General features: G+C 39.5%; 1 protein-coding gene across 13 annotated transcripts in view; it reads right to left on the reverse strand.

Moving 5' to 3' along the window:
* Window positions 1-7,085: 7,085 nt before the first annotated feature.
* P2RY8 (P2Y receptor family member 8) overlaps window positions 7,086-24,424 on the reverse strand; it is a 51,375-nt gene continuing 34,036 nt past the window's right edge. For 6 of the 13 annotated variants that reach the window (XM_062628698.1, XM_062628699.1, XM_062628692.1 and 3 more), the window contains 2 exons: window positions 14,144-14,234; window positions 7,086-11,429 (listed from right to left, as the gene is read on the reverse strand). In XM_062628698.1, coding sequence (XP_062484682.1) covers window positions 10,288-11,361 — 1,074 coding nt within the window. In that variant the 5' untranslated portion in view covers window positions 11,362-11,429; window positions 14,144-14,234 and the 3' untranslated portion in view covers window positions 7,086-10,287. The other 7 variants (XM_062628702.1, XM_062628701.1, XM_062628697.1 and 4 more) reach the window with 3 other exon arrangements.

A 24,424-nucleotide genomic window follows, 5' to 3' on the forward strand; every position in this document is an offset into this window, starting at 1 on the left:
CCCACCCTTGGGCCTCCTGCTGCTGTCATGGTGCAGGGGATCTAGCTGTATTCACCACAACCTCACAGGTTGTACATTGTCCTAAGTAACAGAATGCAAATTTTGAAACTACTATTTTTTTAAAGGGGTGGCAGTGACTTGAGAGCAGAATAGAAAAATTATCTTTAAAAATGCTTAAAAAAATACTGTGAACCTAGGGAAATTATACTGAATTGAAAATGCAAATAAAATGCTTAGATTAACTGTGAATGAAGACAGCTGCCCTCTGCAAATCCATAATACTGAAAATAGTTCTGGGATAGCTGGAGAGCCAATTAGGAAAAATGCGTTTTTGTGGAAAAGGGGGAGGAGTAGTCTTGTCATAGAACCATAAAATCATAGAATGGTTTCGGTTGGAAAGGACCTTAAGATCACCTAGTTCCAACCCCCCTGCCGTGGGCAGGGACACCTCACACTAAAGCGTATCACCCAAGGCTCTGTCCAGCCTGGGCTTGAACGCTGCCAGGGATGGAGCATTTACCACTTCTTTGGGTAATTCCAATGCCTCACCACCCTCACAGTAAAGCACTTTCCTTGTATCTAACCTGATGTTCCTCTTCTTAAGTTTAAGCCATCATCCTGTCACTACAGTCCCTAATGAAGAGTCCCTCTCCAGCATCCTTGTAGTCCTCCTTCAGATACTGGAATGCTGCTATGAGGTTTCCATGCACCCCAACTTTCTCAGCCTGTCTTCATACAGGAGGTGCTCCAGTCCCCTGATCATCCTCATGGGCCTCCTCTGGACCATAAGAGAAAAAGCCAAACTACATCACATCAGCTACCACAGCTGGAAGAGATTTGACGAGTAATCATCATTAACTGCTCTGTAGCAGCCTTGCAAGCATCAGGCAGAACAAGTGTGAGGCTGCAGAGAGCTGACCGAGGTGACGATCAATGGCACCAGCAGTTATCAGAAAAGTTTCTGTCTTGGCTGACTGAACTAGTCAAAGATTAGCTTGTCCAAGGCTGGTTATGAAACTGTTGTCTTTTTCAAGTACCTGGGGTATTTTGAGCAAAAGAAAAACAGCAGAGAGGGCTCTGAACTGCAGAGACCTTTCCTTGACATTTTTGTTCTGACCTCTCTGCTTTTCTGCCTTTGCATTTATGCTGCAGCCATTACAGTAACACTTTAAAGCATGTAAAGAACACTGTGGTAATCAAAACCTTTTGTCTACTTTATATGTACCCCAGATGAGTGTATGTATTTCAATGGGGATGTATTATTTGGCTGAGTCACCTCTGCAACCAGAAGATCAACCTGTTTGAGGAATAATGCATTCCACTGTGAAGAAGTTAGTGAATTCTGGGAATGTTGCTATGAAGAGGATGAACATTTCATCTTTTACAAGGCAGCTTAGTTTTTCTATGATAACCTCAATAATTCCAAGAGCTCAGACTTGGTTTTTCAAGGACTGCCTTTCTGCCATTAAAATACTTGCCATTGTCCAATGTATCTACACAGTTCATGAAATATCTCTCTATTACTACAGGGAAAAGAAGATTAGTGGTTTACAGATGGGTTCTCTTTCACCACCTAGTCATCAGGAATTCTCCTCTGATTAAATAACATCTTTGCGTCATTTAACACCACCTGTGCTATGTCATTTTATGTACAACTGATACTTAGCTAGCAGTCTTCTGAGCAAGGAATTACCTGCTTCATGTAACAGTGTATCTCATTTTCATATTGCTTTACATGTTCAACTAAATTTGTGGGTTATGAAGAGGTGTTCTAGATTTCTTTAATAAGTTCAGATCCTTTCAAGGTGTATAAAACAGAAGCACATGTTAGCTCTCAAACTGTTTTGTCATTGCTTCTTGCAGAGTGCTGCTGAAGTTTTACTGGAAACTCATAAGATTTTCAAGAGCCATTTTTCCAGACTCAAGAAGCACTTGCAGAGCTGGTACCCCAGATTTCCTTCCCCACTCTTACTCTTTAGCCCTGTGTTCCATTAGTCCATTTTTAAGAACCCCTATAAATTTAGTTTCTTCCAGCTCAGGACTAAATGCTCCTTCCTCCTCTTCTATACAACTTGGAAGTTTCCTTTCTGTTTGAAGTAGAGTGGTGTTACAAGCACATAGAAGTATCTTGGGGAAACCACAGGAAGTCAGATTAAATGAAATTTTAAGTTAAATATGTGGGCTGTATAGTATGTAATGTCCCTGTAAATGTTTTTACATATATTTAGTTTGAAGATGTTTATCCCACATAGCTATCAAATAATGTAATACCTTTTCTGTGAGGAAACTTCACAACTGTTGAGGGAATGTCAGCCTGTTGACAGGAACATCACAACAGGAGGAATGCCAGCCTATCTTTCAGGCAGCTCCATGCCCATCCTACAGGACAAGGAGAAGCAGCTACATCAAACGTATAGCAATGCCCAGCAAAACAGAAATCACTATCCAAGCCCCAGTGAAGCATCTTTGGCCAACATATTTAAATGGTGTAAAGAGTTTCTGTCCAAGAATGACTAAAGAAGGGATGTCAGGGAATCAGAGTAACTGCTTTTGGCCTCTGCTACAGAGAAAGTATAGCGAGGTGGAGAAGTCTGTAAAGAAGACCACTGTTTCTGAATTGTTTATATTTGAAAAACACATTAAAAAGTTCATAAATATTTTCAGAAAATATTTTTGCATGTACATAATGAATACATAACATGCACGTGACATATGTGTGCATTTATATAAAACACATGTACACATGTATAATGTATGATACAAATATATATTTGCCTAAGTAAGAAAAACAAGTCTCCCTTCTACTTGTACAGTATAATGATTACTGCAAAGACAACCGTATAAAGTTAAATGAAGATAAGATGCAGAGAAGAGAGGTTTTATTGACTCAGCTGGAATCCAAGCTCTTCCAGAAAATGACTTAATGGTGCTCCAAGGTCAAGAACGTTTGTGGAGCTCGTATGTTCGTTATTTAAATCTCCACAAGAGGGCAGTGCATCCCATAATTTTTCTGCGAGTTTGCTCACTAACTTGTAGGTAGCTGTAGCGAGCTATAAATTCTGAGGACTAAAGGACTAAGGACTATAGCTGGGTATGCATGCATATTTGGACATATGGCGCAATCAGAGCTACTGCTAATATCAATAGGTCTAGCAGTGTCTTGAAAGAGGTGCTTTGAGATTGGGGCTATAAAGAGACATCATAAACACAGTAATAGGTGCTAAGATATGTTTGAAACAGAGCTCCTCCAGCAAATTGTCATGAACATTGTAAGAACAGGAATCTTTCCACCCTGTGGCCCAAGTATCTGTATTGAATATGAAAATAAAAATTACTGTGAGATTAAAGGTTTTTTTGTGTGTCTTCTATCTTCTCAATCTGAGCAGATTTATCAATTTAAAAAAAGTTATATGCTGTATTTTATCTCATTTTTTTATCCTTTAAAGGTGTAGTTTTAGCAGCAATATATGGGAACACTTGGTAAAAAAAGCTCAAATCTATGGACATTTTACGTGAAAGTGTACAGAGTAGTTTGCATTATCAGAATGGGGTGAGGTACAGATGAATTCTACATATGCTATGGAATGTAAGGTGAAATAGGGAAAGGAAGAATGTCAGCAAGCCTGTTGACAGTAATGAGGAACAGGGGAAATTGAACCATCAGTATTGCAGTACTGAAACTTCTTGAAGGAGAAAAAGCAGTTTTACCTCCATAGAGAGTTTCTAATTGAGAAGGTGAACAGATTCTGTGTAGAGGCAAATGATGTGAAGAGGCTTCCAGTCATTCAACATCATTATTTTCCTTTATTTTCTGAAGCCATATGAGCCTGGGAAGGTGAGAAAGACCTACAGCCCGTGTGTTTGATCAGGTCCCCAGGAATATTATTTCCCTGGTCATTAGCCTGCATCAGATGAACAAACTGCTGTTACAAGCATGAAGATGGTAAAAATCCAGACAGCTATTAAGAAGAAGGCGGCAACAGTCCTGGGATACTAACTGCTTTTGCGCTGTGGGTCCATGTTAACATGGGAGTCTACCAACATCTGGATGTCTGAATGCAACCAGTAGCCAAAGCAGCTACCATGTAGGTTTTGGAAACAGAGAAGGCAATCGATGTGAATGCTGCCAAGCAATAAGATGATTAGAGCAGTACTTCATATCTGCTTTTGATCAGATAAGTTGCACCTTTTGTGCTTGGCAAGCCCACATTTCCAGAGATATGAGTCCCTCTGTGAGATGTTTGCTCTGTATTTAGGTAGTGGTTTATTTGTCTGTTAACCACATTCCTTTCCTTGCAGCAGAGATCTGGAGATACGCTGCTGCTTCCAGCTTTCATGCTGAAAGGGCTCCACACTTCTAAAATGAAACTGGCTGTTTATGAAGAAAAATACTTACAGACATTCTGTAGCTGCAGATGGCTTCTTGCAGAGACTAACTTTCTGGATCCCTTTCCAAATCCTCATTTACTGTATTTCTACCCCAAGCTGCCACAGAGGTTACTTCTTCAACCCCTCTCCCATCTCTATCTTGAATCTCTTTATACTTCCTTTAAGTCTGTTGTCTTTTCTCCTTTGACAAGGCTGCTCAGATATGCAGCAGAGGAGCCAAACCGTTATGTGTCCTCAGATTTAAGGCACTCAACAAAACGCCATTTTCCTGGTACATTACCATATCCAACAACAGCATTTAAGGGTGTAGAACATCCTGGAAGAAGCTTCAAATGACAATTAGCCTTTGTAGCTCCTATCAGGACAGCATGTGCCCTTTGCTTTCTTCATCTGAGTAATTATGGCATTGCCAGAGGCAGGTCATATGGGCAGTGGTGCAGAAAGTGGGGAAAAAGAACAATCAGTGTCCTAGTGCTGTAAATTTCTGCAGAAGAAAAAGACTGACTGCAGGACATCATCATGAGCAAGGACAGTCAAGCAGGGGATTGAGGTATTTATTGGTGCTAAAAGCTAGAAAGTTATTCTGTCTGGCAGCTCTGAACTTCTTGTTTTATAATTAAGAGGCCTGATAATCTTCTCATTTGATAACGTGTTCCAACTGTTTAGACTTGAAAGAAAAATACTAGAAGCCATGAGACTTGAACAAAGTCATGAAAGACCAGAGCTCAACAGGAGCCCAGACTTCAGACAGGCAGGGTTTTCTTGTGAAATAAAAAAACAAGCTTTAAAAATGATACTTCAGCTAAGCATTATACTCTTATTATGCTGTCCATAAGTACACTTTATAGGTTTGACAAGAGGACACTTACAAAAATTTAGTCCAGAATGAAAGTAATCCAGATATATCAAGATGAGCAGTATGTTTGAAACTTTTCTCTCAATAGCTCCTTTTAAGACTATGAACTGCCGCATAAATGAGGAAAGACAATACAAGATTTATTCCAATAACGAGTTCCTCTTTATTTCAGGATGGATTTAATTACAGGGCAATCACGTAATGTCACTTCCCCTTAGTATTCCTCCAACTACTGACCATTTTAACCTTATGGGTTTTCCTGAGTCTACTATAGTTTGCCTGTTAGTTATGTCTAATGTATTTCTTTTTCGGGTGCTTTTCCAGTCTCTCTGTGGAACCATGTACTATGCGCAGACACAACATTCTTGTCAAGATGTTCTCCAATGATGCTATGTGTTGTGAGTTACTAACTTTTCCTAGTTTTAAGCCTGGATCTCATTAGTTTAATATTCCCCAATTCTTGGTTAGGCAAAGGCAGTGAAACTTGTCCTGATGAACTTCTGCACTCCACTGAGGATTTTGTAGACTTCTTTCTAACCTACCTTATATTGTCACTTTTCTGAGCTGAAGAGCCCTAAACTATTTAACTCATAAGTTTTAAATTCATACCCGAGATTATCCCACATGCCTTTCTCTTGACCTTTTCCAGTTCTTGTAGATCCTATCTGTGATGAAGACACAGAAGTGCACAAAATAAGCAAGGTGTGGACGAACCATAGATTTCCACAATGCTGAGCTGATGCAAGTGGTTATGTTTTATGATTCATAGTGGTCACTGCTAAGAAACACCATTTTGTATACAAAGCCATTACAGGATTTCCCCATGTGCATTGTTTCACACTTACTGAGATTGAAATTCACCCTCAAACATTCATGCTATCATGCACACCTTTGGGTATATAGCATATACCCTAATTGTCTTCTATAGCATATGCCCTAATTATCTCCTTAGAGAAACACTACTCTAGTGGTTATCAACATAGGCATCATGTTATTTTAAACACTTTGAACTGGAAAAAATTGCAAAAAGAGATTGAGTGACGTTAGGATGACCTCTGTCCCTCTCATGTATCAGCATAGATGTAGCTAAACAGACACTGAACCCAAACCAGAGCATAGTCAGCCTAAGGAATGTTTATCAAGGCACTACCAACTCTGACTGTCCCTGTCCAGTCCCCCAAGGGCTCCTCCTACCCTGCCTAGGGCCCAGGACTCCGTGTCAGGGGTGTCAGCCCCTGCCCCAGCAACTCCACAGCAGGGCCAGTCTCCAGCTCCCCACAGCCCTACCCAGCCATGGGTCCTGCTGAGCCAGACTCACCCACAGGCCCATGTCCCAGCCTGTCCTTGGCCCACCCCTGTACCCAGGGAGGTACCCAGTGCCTGGGGCTGGGGCTGCCCTGATCCTGGCAGGGGTGAGACAGCCCATGGCTACCAGCCCCCTTCAGAAATGCACTGAAATTTTTATTTTATATATATGTATATATATATATATATATATATATTTGGTGCACCTATTGAGCAAGGAGAAGGAGTCCAAGTTAGCCAACATCTCATTCAGGTATTGCTACTTCTAAAATTTATGTGAAGGGGGTATGCCAAAGCCAGCTTCTAAGATATAGATATAGAAAGAACCAAGAAAAATAAAGGTATGAAAAAAAGAAAAAAAATAAACTTCAAAAGCATGGGAAAAATAAGAGAATTAAAAACATACAGAAATTTTTTAAAAAGTCAATAACAATGGGAAATGGATTAATTTTATTTCATAACTTAGTTTCCCTGCCCTCTGCTAAGCTTGGAAGTTTCTCACATGGCAGGTGCAAACAAAGGAAAGAATCTTAAATCGTGATCTTTTTATGTTTGTTTGGTTTGGGATTTTTATTGTTCTTATATACACAAAAATGTCCAAGCACATTTATAGATGATTATATTGCTAAACAAGAATTAAAACAAAATAACAACCCTACCAAACACAAAACCCACCCCTTAAATCTCAAACAGAAGCCTATACATTCATGTCTTCTCAGTAAAATTACATTAACCACAGAGGCAACTAAGTAAGCATGTTGCTCAGGACCCATATTCCCTACGCCAAAGGCAATATAGTCATGAACTCCTCAATAACCTCTAAAATGGCAATCTCCATATACATGTACATGTTTATATGTACATACATGTATGTCAACTCACACCAATTGACCAAGGAGGGTAGAAGTCTTGCTACCTTATGATGCCCCAGTAGGACATGCCCCAGTGTCAAAGAACACTTTAAAAAACAATTTCTTCTCCTCATCTCTAAAAAAACTCTTCAAAACTTCACAGCGTACACCATGGGACTTGAAAGATTGCTGTTGTTGGGTTCATTTAGATATTCCTTTCTCAAGGAATAATCACACTCAAATGGGAATTTTTCCTAATCTGATCTGACTAAAAGCTAGCTGGTAAAATGGCAGAAAGAGGTACCTGAATGAGCAATCCTTCCTCTTCCCTTTTAGACAATGTCAGAAGAGGTATGAAGGGCTATGAAGAGCTGTGTGAGGCTGGAGAGAAGAACATTTTCAGTCAGTTGTGAGCATCTTTTCTCTCTTGCAAAAGGAGCAGTTCAGTATTTTTCAAAACATAGCAGATGATGTCCAAAGTGCAGTTTCTGCCCTTTTGGCTCTGTTTGGTGCCAGTTGCAGATCAGGCACATAGCAGCATATTTTAGGAGGCACTAGGTGCTTGAAGATCAGGTTCAAGATAAAACAGGTTCAAAATCTGCATTAGAGCTAGGACAAGTAATGATTTTCATTGTAAAAATACTTGCATGCTAAAAAAAAAAAAAAAAAGATAAATTTTGAGGAGAGAGATTTCAGTATAACCTCCGAAAATGTTCCTGCCACAGCAAAATGCTGAAAACGGTTCTTGTAGTGAGAAAGCTGGAATTCTGTGGAAGTGGATGGTGAAGGGGCTTGCACAGCAAGGTGGACTCATGCAGAAACATATTCAGTGGACTGCCTTTTAGCACATGTGAGGTGATTTAAAGTAGCAAGTTCATCTCACGACACATATGCACACAGCACAGAGGCTGGTAGCGCAGGGTAGCTTCCAGGCAAATTGATGGAAAGGTTTGGACAGGTTCTATATCACTAAGGCTGGCCTTGTGGGCAGAAAAAGTGCAGATCAATTAAAACCAGTACTGTGAAATGCCACAAAACACTTCAGATGGCTTTTAAAAGGTAGTCCTAGGTCCACTCACATTTATCCTTCTCCAGTAACTGACTCTACTTTAGCAGAATATAGGACATACAAATATTTCACTGTTTATTTTGTGGCTATCCAGCTTCTATCATGAAGAAACTCATGGTGATTAGTGGTATAAAACTTTGCCTTAACCATGTTGTACACAAAGAAAAAAGTCAGATTTTAAAGGCCTTGAGTGTTGCCTTTTACTTAGGCACAGGAACTCAGAAATCACTACAGGCCTGCTCAAGGCAGACCTAGCATGTGATGTCTGAACCAACTGTCCACGATGTCGAAGACAGCCTCATACTGAGCACTGGGTGGAGTGACAGTGCACAAAAGGATACCATATAGCTTTCTCTTGCTTGTGAGGGGGAGCTCATCTGGTGCTGCCAGGTGTTTATTGACTCTTCTCTGCCAGTGAGGCCCAAAGGCATGTAAAAAGCTGTAAATACTACAGAAAAAACTTTGCCTTGTTCTGTCCCCAGCACATATTCTGTAGCAGTTGTCTTTCCAAGCACGTAGGCAGTTCTTGAGTTGTCAGAATGATTAAACCATGACATAGTATATGCAAACAAGCTGGAGAAGGATATTTCAGAGTGGAGTCCCAAACACAGGACTGCACATCAACCTGCCATAACCTCTTTCCAGCGTACTTGGTCCTTCTCCCATCCTCAAGCCTTGCTTTCATTTTTTTTTTCCTTTTTCTTTCTGTTTATCTACTTGAAAGAAGTACATTTTTGACATCTGGCCATAGGAACAGGGTTTTTGCTAGTTTCTGCTGACACAGAATCACTCCAGTCTGTGGTTGAATTCTTGTATATCCAGCTGAAAATCTGGTTAATAATCAATACTATCACCATAAGAAAGGTAAAGTCGCTGCCTGTACACTATATAAAGCTAAATTCTCTGCTGAGGGGGATGGTGCTTCTGTCTATAGCCTGTAGGGAATTGGTGAAAATGACATGTTAATACCAATCGCATAAGAGCAGCAGCATTGTTACTGTAGTAGGTCAATGTGAAAAATATCTGTTTTCTTAAATCAACTGCTCCCCACTGTCCTGAGAAATTAATAACTTCAACAAATGAAAATATCCATTCAGAAGCTGAAGTAGTCTTAAACTAGTAGCTCTTGCTTTCCTTTCATTGTATGAGATATTTTGGTGTTTAAAATTGAAATAAGTCAACGTAACCTTTTCAAAGGTTACTGTGGTTTGGTTCTGATAAACAGTTGGGCGACTGTTGTGGTAAATTCACAGCGGGTATGCATTATGCATTAATGGTAGAATGACAAGCCATTTTTCTCATTCTTATGTAGAAATACAAGAGAGTAAGCAGTACATTAAAAAAAAAAAAAACAAAAAACAAAAAATTCAACAAAACAAACAGAAAACCAAGCCCACAAATAAAAAACTCAGCGCATTGCTTATAAAAATAACTCACCCCAAATCCAACTTCAGTGTATGCTGTAGTTCATATACAGTAATATTTCACATTCACCGAGAATCACAAGCCTTTGGTTAAACACTGAGGTCATACAACCTGGAATTATTTTTTGTTCTAAACTTATCCCTTGCTTTCATGCAGTAGGACTAATTCCAGGCCAACACTTATTAATCAATGCTGGATTTGCTTCAGTGCCTTCTTGAATAAACTCTGTTCCTCCAATGCTTCCATTTCTTAGCAGAAAATACTGAAGTACAATACAAGTGTGGCTTGAGGTCTGTCACTGGAGCAAGGTATTTTGAGGGTAGCTATTCAAAAAGAAATGTTTTCTGTGTCTACTCATGGATCTCATGCCTTTCTTCTAGGGATCTCTAAGGCTAAAAAACACTCTCTCGCCTTTGCAAATAGACCTTTACTCCCTCTAGCCCATCCATAGGTCCACTTGACATCGACCTGGCTGACATGGTTCTTCCAGAGAATAAGCTTTCCCTTCTGGTTTCCAAACTGTCGCTGAGCAGGACCTTAGGGCGAAACACTTCCATGAATTTCTGGTAAAATTCTTTGCATGCAAAATAATAAATGAAGGGATCTATGCAGTTGTTCAGGCAACTGAAGCATAAGGTGAGCTTGTAGGCAGGGTACAAACTCCTGCCATAAAACAGGCGGATGATCATGTGCACAAGTAGGATAAAGTTATTGGGGGCAAAGCAGGTGACAAATACCAGAAGGACTATTATCGCCAGGTATATGGATCTAGTCTTCTGCCTGTTACCATATCTGCTCGATGTCTGAATAAGCTTCCGAATTATGCCAATATAGCACCCAACTGTTAAAACAAAAGGGATGAGGAAGAGCACAACAAATAGTGTGAGGAGAAAGGCTACCCAGGCTGCAAAGTTGGGCAGCATATCCCACTTGAGGACATCGAAACAGGTTATAATCCCCAATTCTTTCACTTCGTAGGTCAGATCCGTGCTTTCTAGCGGGTAGAAGGCCAGTAACAAGAACATCCACATACCTAGGCAGGCAGCCAGGGCATATCTTTTTCTTCTCCACTTAATCAACTTCATGGGATATACCACACCCATGTACCGCTCAATGCTGATGCAGGTCATGGTCAGTATCGAAGAATACATGTTGGAGTAGAACATCACAGTCACAAGGCTGCAAAGAGTCTTGCCAAAGGTCCAGTGATTGCTTTGGATGTGATAAGAAATCTGGAAGGGAAAGCAGCTGGCGAGCATGAGATCCGTGATGCTTAGGTTGATCATGAAGATAACTGAAGGTGTTTTGGGTTTGATGTGCCAGCAGAGTACCCAAAGGGAGAACAAGTTGCCAGGGATGCTGATCAAAGCCACCAGTGTATACACAACTGGAAGGGTGATGGAGATAGCTTTATTCTGGAGCATTGCCAGTGTTTCACTGTCCAGGTGGGATCCGTTTTTAACCATTATTCACAAGGTGGATGTTGATCCCTATAAACCCACTGGATCATATCATGAACACTTGGCTTAGAAACCTAGAGGACAAATGTCAAGAGAGAAAAGAAATGTCAAAACAGAAATTAAGAATGTACTTCTATTAATCAAACTACAAAAAAAACACCAAAATCCCTGTGTAGTTTGACAGATTATATATTTTTATATTTCTTTCTTTTAAATTTTGTTCTTGTCAGTGGAGCTATATCAAGAATGAAACTAATCTTCAGTTTTCAGGGGAACTTGAAAAATGGCTCACTGACACAAAGCTCTTGGAAAAAAACCTTAATACTTCTATTTCAACTCTTTTATCTATGACTTACTATAGTAAATACATATTCATGAACTTTATTTCCTCAAAAATCCTTCCCAAGTGGCACCCCTTTGTGCCTAACAACCCTAAAATTTCTCAAAACAGATTTTTTTTATACGAAAGTACCTACAGAGCTCTATTAATAAGCCTTTGTAAGTGAAAGATATTTGTTCTCGCAGGATAAGGGATCTCAACCCTAGATACTGTTCCAATAGAAATTGCATGTACTTGGGAGGTAGGAGTAGGTGAAAATTTCCATGAAGTCTGTCACACTGGTCATAAAGCTATTGAATACCTCTTATGTTCAGGTTTGGATTAGTGCTGATCAGAAATCTATTTTGTTCTAAACTTGCTTTTTCTGCAGTAATGAAAACTGTGTCATGGCCTGGCTAAAGGCCTTTTTATGCCTTTGTGGAGTACTATGATCAGTAAAACACAAGTGCCTCTCAAATTTAGGCACCCTTTGAACAGGGCTTGAAAGGCACCAGACTTTGTGTTCAAGTGCCTACAAGAGCTCTCCAAAAAGGGTACCCCCCCTTGGCGTAGTCTCCAGTCTGCATAGTAAGGAAGATGTCTATCAGAAGGAGCAAAATAAGAATGATGCAATGGTTCGCTAGTGTCTTCTGCAGGGCATACAGAGTAAACAAGACTTGTTGCAAGTCACTCTTGAGAGCAAGAGGCCTCTTCAGGAGATGCGTAGTGCAGAAAATTCTTTTTCAAACTTTGTCTTTCCTTTTGCCAAATCCTTCTGGGGCTCTAATTCTGAATTCCTTGTTCATGATTACTGGGCTAGCAAAATCCCTGCTCTGAGTCACCCTTATTTGTGATGCTTTGCTTTTAAATGCTGCTGGAACCACAAGCTGCTGGAACCACGATGTCGCATTAACGTACTTTACCTCTCCCATTATTGCATCTATTTGGGTTTAGTTAATACTGTATTTATATTTTCATCTTGTTCAGGGTAATTTTATGTTCTTCCCCCACTACAACCACGTCTCTGTTTGCATCTTGTGGTTTAACTTAAAAATGTCATAAATCAAACGAGAAAGTAATTTTTATGAGTTTTAGATTCTCCTTACATTTTATGAGTTGCTTCCTTTCAATTTCAGATTTTCAATTCAAATCAGTGGAGCTTGCATGGATTCTAAAAAATCATGGACTGTAAAAAATAAAGTCTCAGCTAAGGTTTCAAATCCATAATATGTAAAAATATAGTCTTATTACATAAATATCCCTGTTAGAAAGATATGCTTTTGCTTTTATGTTTGAGAAAGCTATATTTAAACTACAACAAATGGATATACAGGTAAACTGAAACAAAAACTCAGTGAGGATTCTTCAAGTGAGGAGATCCTGTCTTACTACTATTTACATCAGTCCGCAAGCTTCTGAGATACAAAGAGAAATGTTAAGCTCTTCCGCTGGCCTCATTTCTGAAACATTTAGTGGTTGGATGTATTTTAGTTTTATATTAGTACTAAGAGCACCTACAGCCTCTGAAGTATTGCTTGCTAAATCCAGGTAGGATTTTTTCACTTGTCTTCTCACTGGCTCATGGCACTCTGCACAGAAATCTCACTTACTTAGAAATTCAGTAGCACAGGTTTTCATCCAAGCTGTAACTGTAAGCGAAGGTGACAGCTGCTTGGTGCCTTTTTGACAGAAACAGTAATTCCTTTCTCTGTAATTGACAAAAGATGACAAAACACTAAAGGTTATACCAAACATCAAGCAGTAAAAAATCAGAAGAGTATTATTTCTTTGCCATGGAACAGTAGCAATAAAGATGTGTCTACTTCTGTTTTAGGGGACTACTAAATTAAACTGATGTGTTTCCTCTCTTGCATCTATTCTTTTCCTGTTGTTGGTCAAGTGCACATGTGAGAAAGACTGAAAAGCCTGTGAGCTTAGTGAAAACCAGAATTACTGTTTTATAAAAAATTTTATAATTTGTTTTGTGATTTGAGATGGAATAATAAGCCTCAGAACTTCTCATGCAGCAGACAGCCATCCAAAACTTATTCTGCTTCATAGTTTTTGGTTCACTACTTGTCAAAGCACTATTGTGTAGAAGAAAAAAAAAATCAAAAATTCATAAATTCTTTGATATAGTTACACTTTTGGAAACTCACCCTTCCAGCTGAAGGCTATGGGATGGCTTGTTTCAGATTAAAGGAAAAAACCTGCAAACTGAAATGCAATTTCAACTGAATTGCAAACAGGTTCAGAATGAAGCACAATGAAAGCACAGATTTTATTGTAAGCATTTAGAGAAATAATATCAACAGTTTTTAATGAATGCAAATGTGGCTGAAGAATATATTTTGTCTCTCAAAAGACTGCATTTTTGTTTTTATTTTTTAATAAATTTTCTACGTGTTCAGTTTTATATTATTACAAAGCAGTAAAAAAAGCAAAAGTGTGAGGCTAGTTTATGTCTACCTTAATGTAGCTAACACTGGAGAAAACTCAGTGACCTTCAGTGTGTATTGCTCCTGCTGGGGATTCAGCTCCTTCAGGACTGTCTGAATTGCTAGTGAGATGAAACAATATTAGACAAGAACAAACAACAGACACTTAATTTCTATTGTAGACTGAGTATGAGGAGAAGAAGGGACCCGGAAGGAAAGGAGCCAGGAGGCAGTCATCTTGAATTGTAGGAAAAGTGACAAACGCTTTGATACCTAGATAGAGTAAGGGGTTTAATATCAGAGACAAGAAGAAAAAGTGCCCTTCTGTAACACATTTCAGTTATTGTTCCTAAATCATCATTGATGCAATTCAGAGAAGCACTTCTGCAGATGCTTGTTCACCAAACTGAGGAATGTAAATGAGTGCATCTCTGACTGCATGTTCCTTAAACTGAACAGGGGCTTTACCGAAAGAGGCTGCAGATTTTTTTCTGGATGGTTCTTTCTCACCCTTGCAATAAACTTTCAGGCAAATTTTAGCTTGTGGGGTTACATCTCTAAAAGCCAAGGGTTTGGTTCCCTCAGTCAAGATCTGAACCCAAGTCTTCTAAGAAACTTCTTTGTATTTGGCCTTCCATGTTCTTTTTGCCAATTTCTTTTTTTCTGTTTCTGCTGTTTTGTTCTGAGTATATTGCAAAGATCAGAAACTGTTGCTGAGCCCATAGTTATGTTACCACAAGGCGTTATTTCATGCTAGTCTTTAGCTTCTCTTCTTTTAAGAATAAATACATCTGGGAAATGAGACTTTTACACTCTGTGCACTTATGCGTACAAGTACTTTGAGCAAACAAAACAAATCTGAAAACATCTTACTAGCTGCAGTATTCTTGACCTATGACATTTCGCTTTAGAAAAATAAACTGTTCTCTATTTCTTATTTTTCACCAAATATTATTCAGATAAATAGCATAGAAAACAATATGTATGCCTTCACTGCAAAATATGGCACATTTTTTACAATGAAAGAGCTACATTCTAATCACTGTATTAATCAAAAACTCTTGTGGAGACAAACTTCAGTCTTTCTCTTAGTACACATAGTCAAAGTAAGCCTTATGGTGGTTGTAGCTCTGACCTCAAATAGTTAGGGCAAGGCAAAACAAGAGTGTATTCTCTCCACAAGGATTTCACATTGAGAGGTAAAAAACCTCTTATCAGTAAGAAAAATGTAGAAGCATTACCATCTTTAGTGTAGTGGAGGAGTACCTGTCTGTTGAGCTTGTTAGCTATATCAATCTAGATAAAAGCATCTTTATCAAAAGAGAAGAAAAGTAATCCTATCTTTTCTGCCTTCTTAGAGAGTGCTTCTCTTCTCCAGCCTGAGACTGCAAGTAAGCAGTTTCCAAGATTCAACAAGAAAGACTTAGTGTGAAATCTAAATGTACAGGTGAGAGGCAAAGAAACACCACAAGGAAATGCTGTACTCTTTCTTCAGAAGTAGCTAAGTAGTAAAACTAACTGTAAATATCTTCCTTCACATTTCTTATGTCTGTCCTGGACTATGCAGTTTTGCTGATGGTTGATATTTAGTTTACTTGAAACTTCACCTTTGCTACCCATAAATTAGCAAAGTGAGGATTCTGTTCCGGTGTTAGTAATGTTCACCCTAATTTAGATAAGGTTTGCATAAAACCAGCCACTATCATCTGTATAATAACCCAGTTCAGACTGAAACTAGTCGCTGTGGTCTTTAAAAAGTTCATTTCTGCAGCAGTCAGGTTTATGGAAATAGTATGGCTGTGGGCCAGTATTGACAAAAAGCTCTCCTCATCTGAAGAGTGATTCTGTGATAGTTACAGTACAAAATGGAGCGGTTTGCAGTTTCCTTTATTGGTGTGCAAGATAGTCAGCATTCTGTGAGCAAAACCTTAGGTCAATTGAAACTCAACTTGTGTAGTTCCACTGATAGGTTGTCTAGGCTGGTTTAAATTTCAGGCAGAGTAAGCATCCTCAACTGGATTTAAAGAGGTTCCAGTTGATGGGGTAATAGCTAGAATATTATATATATGTTAGACTTTCCTAGTAAGCTTAATTTTTCCAAACCTGATATTTTTAAAAGGATTAGCAAAGCTATGGCAACACCTAAGAATGCAACAGAACAGTTCAGGAATTCATTCTGCACAACTTATACTTTGCAGTTATTGCCCATGTGCATGCTCTTATCTCCCAGCATCACAAGGTAACTTGCCCCTTGGTGAGCTAATGCTAACTTGCACTTTTCATCGAGGAAGAACATGCATGCAAGCAGTTACTAAAATATTGCTGATGCCTGGTGGGGACCCTTGACTTCATTAGACTACAATTTTTGTCCTATGGTGCATGGCCATAAAGAACCAGCTCTTGCAAAGCTCCTTTTAACCACTCTAGCAGACATCCTGGTACTGTGGAGTTATCCCGTGCCAGAGGGCCCTACTACCCTTGAGTTATGGGAAGATGGTGAAGATTTGTTTTTATAGAACTTTGACTGCAAAAAGTGCTCGATCAAGTCTAAATTTAAATAACACATGAACTGATTTCCTTTATAATTTTAAATCTTTCAGATATTGTCTACATCCAGAATTGACAGACAATGGTTTCTGGTCTGCATCTACTTCTACAAGTAATTGTCTCACATAACTGTTGTGAAAGTCAGAGGGAAGAGTATAGTCAGTCATTTCCCTTCTGTCCTCAATTGTTGGCACAAGGTGTTTGTGATAGACAATAGGGCAGATTCCCAGCAGAGAATCCCCTCAGTCTTCAGAAAGCTTGATGGTCTTGTATTTGAATCTGTATGGTCTGGTTGGCATTTTACAGCACACATATATCTATATATATTCTATTTAAAATCTGCATTTTCTATTTTTCATCTCTCTTTTCTGTGAAAGCCTTTTTTGAATGTTTCCTCTCCTGTTCAGTCGACAAAGGCACAAAGGAATTGAGGTAAAGCTGCATGCCTATTTTTGAAGATTGCCTTTATAGATTAAAAAATAAAAAAGGATATGGCAGTCTGTAGCTGTTGATCGAGTTAACATGATGGAGTCTACAAACAGGACAGTCAAACAAGTTTTGCAAGTGTAGCTGAAGGGATAATTTGGCATGGTATTTTGGAAATGTTTGAGCAAAGAATATAGGATAATTCTAAAATTCACGTAACGTACAGGGGCCAGAAATTGTAAACCATATTGTTAGGGATGAAATAAAGAACTTGGCTGAGCATGCAGGCCATCTTCAGGTAGGTCTTCTTCCACTACTTCCACTGATTGGTCTCAGTATGTATAAAATCTCTTTACTACCTTAGAGATAAGTAGACCTGTCCCCAAAAGCCCATGTTGGATACGTAGCAACTAGTGACTTGTAAATACAGGCTGAATTGTTGTTTGTTTTGTTAAGTAAGATCTATATGCATATGCAACCTTTTTTACCAAAGCAGTAGCGTTAGGCAGCAGGATTTGGGTATAACTAGAGACTTTCTTGCCTATTCTTTGCTACAGGTGTGTATTTAGCATCCATAAAAATGTAAGTGTCTATTTTAGGGTGAGTTGGAAAGTGTGGATGCCACTGACTGAACTGGGCAGTTCTCCAGTGACTGTAACAGGCTCATATGTAGTCACTTCCATTGTAAATGCAGGTGTTTGAAGCTGAATCCATCCCATTTTAAATATCCCGTTGATTCAGATCCTGGTTTCCTGGAGGCCTGTAATTGCCTGGATTGTGTCAAAATCTGAACTAGTCCACTAAAACAAAATTGTCCCCTTTCACACTTGGACCACTGCCACTTTGAAACAACCAGGCCAGGTTCCGTGTGAAAATGAATTGGCACATAATAGGAACAAACGCACAATTTTACCTGTGCTCATCTTCTACAATAAGTTTTCTGTGATTGTGAAATTCTTTGTGTAGCAAAGATTCCACAGCTAGGAAGCAGTATAAAAATTATTGGGCCTTCTGTTGGTCATACTGCTGTACGTGCTTGGCACATATTATTTAGGCTTTATTGAAAGCCCAACTATAGGACTGACTGCTCTGCTCTCTCCACAAGTCTCATGCAATGTATTGGCAGTGAACTCCGGGTAGACTGGGTGTTCTCCTGGCTCACACATCAGTTAGAAGTGATTCTCACGTCAGCAGTAGCGAAGATAGATAGTCTTGGCTGAAAAATACATGAGACCAGGGACGCTATAGGAGCTAAATTGACATGCACTTGGCAGCTTTCTTGCATATCTGATTCTCTGGTCCTGAAAGGGCAAGAAGAGCTAGATGTGCAGAAAGAATGAGCCTTGTTTCCTGTCAAACTGTGCCTCTTACTGGAAGGCTTTGATACAAAAATGGGCTACCGGAAGCTATTTTGTGTGACCAGGACTGATACAGTATCCACTCATTTTAAAAGGTAAAAAAAGAAAGACCCAGGGAACTATAGGTCAGTCTCACCCCAGTGCCCAGCAGCATCACGGACCTCCTGGAAACCATACTAAGGCACATGGGAAATATAAGGTGGTTGGTGACAGCCGGCATGGCTTCACTAAGGGCAAATTGTGCCTGACCAATTTGATGGCCTTCTATGATGGGGCCACAGTGTTGGTGGATAAGGGAAGAACAACTCATGTCATCTATCTGGACTTGTGCAAAATATTTTACACTGTCCCACATGACATTCATGTCTCTAAACTGGAGAGACATCAATTTGATGGATGGACCACTTGGTGGATAAAGAACTGGCTGGATGGCTGCATGCAAAGAGTTGTGGTTAACGATTCAATGTCCAACGGGAGACTGGCAAAAAATGGTGCTCCTCAGGGACACAGGATTGGTGTTGGGACCAATCCTGTTCAACATCTTTGTCGATGACATGGACAGTGAGATGGAGTGCGCCCTCAGCAAGTTTGTCAATGACACCAAGCTGTGTGGTTTGATTGATACCCTGGAGGGAATGAATGCCATCCAGAGGGACCTTGATATGCTTGAGGGGTGGTCTAATGCCAGCTTCATGAAGTTCAACAATGCCAAGTGCAAGGTCCTGCATCTGGGTCGGAGCAATCCCAAGCACAAATACAGGCTGGGCAGGGAATGGATTGAGAGCACCCCTGAGGAAAAGGACTTGGGGGTGTTGCTTGACAAGAAGCTCAAAATGACCCATCAACTTAGGGCACATGTAGTACTGCTACAGAGCCCAGATGGCATGACCAGCATTGATTTATCCCAGGACCAGTCCAGCATGTCCAGGATTCATGCAAATCCAAATGAAGTTTGAGGCAGATCTGTGCTGTGTGCACAGCACCTCAGAGCTCTTTGCTCAGTAGGTAGAAGCCAGCTCACCCTGTCAAAGCTCATGCAAACTCACTTCATTCTTGTGCTGAAAGAACTGAAAGTTGGCTTTGCTGAAAAAACTCACAGCTTATGTTGAGCAGCGATAACTGCAGCTGCACTGCTTGTGTCTGGCACAGGGCACAGTATAAATTCACATATGCCTGAACAGGGCTGAGTAGATGTACACGAAGGCATAGAGCATTGGTAGCAGGAACCTCAGAAACAGCTAACTACAGGAGCAGATACACTGTATGACCTATTTTTAAAAGCAGTGTTACATATGCATACAAGGGAAAAAGAAAGAGACACCATAATTATTACTTAGCATGTTTTCCTGACTTCTCCTCAGTTTGGCAGTTTGATACCAATTAGAAATATGACTGTAACAGACAGAAATGGAGATTATAAAATGGGAAAAAAGAAAAAGATTTCTAACAAAAGCTTCACCTCTTCACCTCTTCACAACTTGAGCTATCACAGTAATACAAAGAAATACAACAGGAATAGCACCCTGAAACCACATCTGCTACTGTTTCATTCTTCTGAAAGTACTAGAGTGCAGTTGAGGCAGTAGGGCAAACTTCAGCTCTTCAGATGAACCAACTTCAGGTGCCCTCATATTCAGGCTTTGGATTTCACCCCAAGCCCTCCCTGCACTTGGGTTATTTAAATCCATAAATAAGACAAAAACTGGATTCTGTCCTTGTCTAACATACTCTTTCTGCATTGAGAAGTATATAAGTGCCCAAATTATAGTCAAGTTATATGCTAATACATTTTACTAACGTTACCTATGAAATAATCACAGGCAGAAGTCAAATGTGTTCTACAGCTGTTTTTTTTGAGGGAGCCAGCCTCTGCTCCTAAAAAGACAATGCATTGCAACAGTTTGTTATTGGCTTTACTTGACTTCTTCTTTATTGCTAGAAAAATACCCTGAGATATCTGGATCATTGGTGCTCTAAAAATCATTACTGGTATCTTGCTGTCTTGAGAAAAAAAAAATGAAAGTGGAGATTCTGTGCTTTGAAGGGTGTTATTTATTGACCTGCACACTAAAAATTAGTGTCTTAACTATTATTTTTATGACCTTGGCATTTATCTCTGACTTATAGCCAGTTCTAGGCTTTCCATTTGTGAAAAATCTGTATTCACAATTTCTTCTACTACCTATATCTGTTGTCTGCTGTTTTCCGGTGCATGGGCAAGCAAACACATTCTTGCTATGCAAGCAAAGGTACCTCATCAGCCACTCTATGTATTTGTCCTCACTCATTCAGGCAAATGAAGTTGCTTACCTCCCTGCGATAAAGTTTTTCAAAACAGTATTCATTACTGTACCATAGAACATTCTATATACTACAGCCAGTATACTACCATCCTATGCCCTACTTTGTCACTGCCGTGAGTTGTCTGCTTGCCCATATGATTAAGGTAAATAACACCACCAAGGTATTTTAAATGGAAACAACATGCAAGCAGCACAAGCTGATATGAGGTGAAAGCAGCCTTAGCATGATTCTGAGGCAGGCATTGGCTCAGGACAGGGTACACCAGCAAAATAAGGGGGAGGTGGAAGCTGCCATGAGGAAAGACAAGCATTCTTATTTATCCAACTTATATAATGAATATTATGCATGATATATTGTCATTATAATATACTGATTTTATATACTTATATTAAACATAATTTATATATATATGCTATACTTGGGTTTTTTTCACTGATACCACACACTGAAATGCCTATAAACCTCAAATTTGACACTCCAAGTGCTATAATTTCTCTTTTTTATCAGATGATGCTTTAGCCTGTATTAATGATTCATCGTATAGATATATGCATGTACATATATATGTGTGCACAGTATTAGGTATCTTATGATATTGTATGATCATATATTATAATGTTTGATTTTTTTTTTGTTTCATAGTGTAGCTAAAACTAATAACATTTTTCTGTCTTAAATTTTTTTTCATAACTGCAAGTGAAATTTCTGCTATTTGGATATGAAGTGCTAGTAGGATAACCTTTTAAATGAAAGGAAAGCTCCTCCTACAACAGAGGAGCTCCAAATCCTAATGTAAAAAGTGCTCAGACTAAATTTAAACTTTGAGTTTCACTAGGTCCAAAACATTTAAAGAGAATTTCCTTTTAAGGTGACACCTAAAATTAAGCCACCTGAAAAATTATGCTGTATCTGTGAAGTGCAGCAACAAGGAGAAATACACAAAACTGCATTAGGTATTTGAAATTTACTTAGCTTGACCTCTATACTGGAGAATTTAAAACTTTTCAGGTTTTATCATAAAACAAATCCATATATTTTAAATGCAAGCTGTAGGTGATTCCAAATGTGGCTACCTATATACATAAGATGTGGTATAACTCAGTGAGACAGTGGCAGCTAATTATTTGCCTTTAATCATTTCCTGGCTGTGGATCTAACTTTTGAGGTTTAGCTGAGGTTTAGCTGAGACTGGGGTCTAACCTCAAGCAAAATATATGTCTTTGTCAGAGAAAGAAGAGGAGCCCTGGGTGGCATGAGCTCCCAAAACAAGTCTGCACAACAGAGAGGAACTTGACTGTGGTGAGAATTCAGGTGTGGGAAAAGAAAGCACAACATTTTTACCCTTTGGCACTTAAAAGTGACAAACTCTATTTCCTTCACCCAAATAGTTTAAAATGAAAAGGAAATTAAACTCCTCCTAATCCACTAAAACCTACTAACAAAAAAACCAAATAATCTGGCAGAAAATAAATACACTGAATAAACTTGCAAACACATCATGGAGGAGTCCCGCCACAGATGAACAGGCCTTGCCTTTCTGAGGAGGATAGACATTTACTCATGTACTCACAAAGGAATAGCAAGCTGGTGGAAAAGCTCCTACAGATGGTCCTTCAATGGCACAGATTAAAATATCACCTGATAGAAACCAGAAATTTTAGCCCTTGGCTGGTGAGATGATTATAGGCTTTATAGATATAGAACTCTAAGGTAGTTTTGAAGACTGGTACAATCATTCTCTGATAAGACACTAATAACAATAGAGCAGTAGCAGACAGTTCTTTGGAAGCAAAATCTGGGTTTCTAGGAGCTATAGAGACCTCTAAATGATGTGCTCTGAAATATTACTGCATTCCTGCTGCTTCAGTGTGTGAATTGAAGATAGTTGCATAGAAAAATGATGTAAGTGTGCTAAGAATAAAAGAAAAGTTTGCTGCAGATGGCACCTATTCAGGGAAATAGGTTTTACTTAAACCAAAACAGGTCAAGGCTTCTGTTACTAAAAGTTGAGGTTATAGTTTTTAAACTCAAGACTAGAGAAAGCCACTTGGCACAGAAAAGCATACAGTTCAGGATGACACATACTTAGGGTGGGAATGTTATTAAATCCTCTGTATTCTTAGGAAAAAAAAGACAGGAAAAGGTATTAATAAGGTCCAGGAAGGAACTGGACAAACAGTTTCTACGTGTGAAGTGTATGAAGCAGATCACATAAAACAGCCAGAAAAAAAAACACAACAGACATTTGCATCTCTACAGGTACATAAAAGGTGTAAAAATGCTAAGGCTGATTGCCCTGGTTTTCACTGGGAATCTGAGCTAATTTAGGCATCTGAGAAGCCTCATGAAAGAAAGTAAAAATTTCTGTAGGAAACGGAATGGCCATAGCACACACTGGTACAGCCCTGCCAAAATAGGCCGTGTCACTGAAGGATCAGTATTATTGCATTACAGGAAGCTTTGTGTCACATCCAGTAAACAATTCAGCTACATCAACAAATGAGACAGACTTTCCATGGGCTGAAGGCTGTAACTGCAGGACCATGTCATCAATCACGTAACAAGGATGGTAAATATGGCAGCAATGTGCTTGGGATAGAAAAACAGCTGTGAAAGCAAACAATTCAAGACAAAACCTTTCAAGTATCCCTAAACAAGCTGGGCAAATGTGCCATGGAGTGATGTGTATGTTCAGGCACCACAAGTGTGACTCCTCGTGTAAGCCACTCATTCAAGGTTCAGAGGGGAGCCTCTCACAAACTGAAGAGGAGCAGCTTTTGACTCAGGCTTCTCTCATCCTGAACCTCCCCAGCAGCAGGAGCACTAACCTGAGGTCTCCCACGCCCCCATGAGGACACCCGAGAGCTTTGGCCTGTAGCCTATCTCATAATTTTCTGTGAGTTCAGCTGCTTAATTATAAAAATAATATTATGTGTTTGTGTGTGAGGTTTGACCCTACCTGAATTTCATTGATATGTCTAAGGAGACAGTACTTCTCTTTTGCTTAATTTTCTGGATCCTTAAAGTGCTCAGCTGGAAGATACCTACTAGGTTGCCTCAGCCATTGCTTTGGCCATTGACAGAAGCTGTACTGGATACTGGCAAAGCCCAGCGAAGAGGGAAGCATACTGATGAGCCTGGCCTTTTGCTACACAGATACTGAATTAGGTCTTGGAGAAATACCAAAGGAAATGTTATTACCACTGAGGAATCCCTTCTCTTCTTAGAAACACCTTCTCCTGTCTCCAGAAGAGAAGGGACTGCTCAGACTGAAGTAGAGAACACCTTTGGTACTCCTAGTGTTGCTTGGTACTTATAAACCACATGTGTTTGTGGCAGTTCTCTGCTGCAGAGGTTGGCTGGCTAGAGGCAGCCTCTGCTCATGCTGTCTGGCTTTTTAGCAGAGTGATGGCACACAGCTTTGCCTTCTTGCCATGGCTCTGGCTGCTTGGGAACTGGTGGGGAGAAGTCAGCAAGCACAAACGAAAATCTGCACTAGGGAGCATTCTTGCAAGCTAATGGTACAGAGAAGCATGTTCCAGTGACCAAAAATCTCCCCTGGAGGTGATTAATCTATTAGCATCACATTAATGTAAAAATACAATTTGTTGGCCCCAAAGAAATGCATAATACATGGAAATATCTGATGAGAAATGAGATTTGATCAAAGTCAGCAA

This window comes from Pezoporus occidentalis, unplaced genomic scaffold (assembly GCF_034315485.1).
Source record: "Pezoporus occidentalis ecotype Australia unplaced genomic scaffold, CSIRO_AGI_Poc_V1 ctg32, whole genome shotgun sequence".
NCBI classification, from domain to species: domain Eukaryota; kingdom Metazoa; phylum Chordata; class Aves; order Psittaciformes; family Psittacidae; genus Pezoporus; species Pezoporus occidentalis.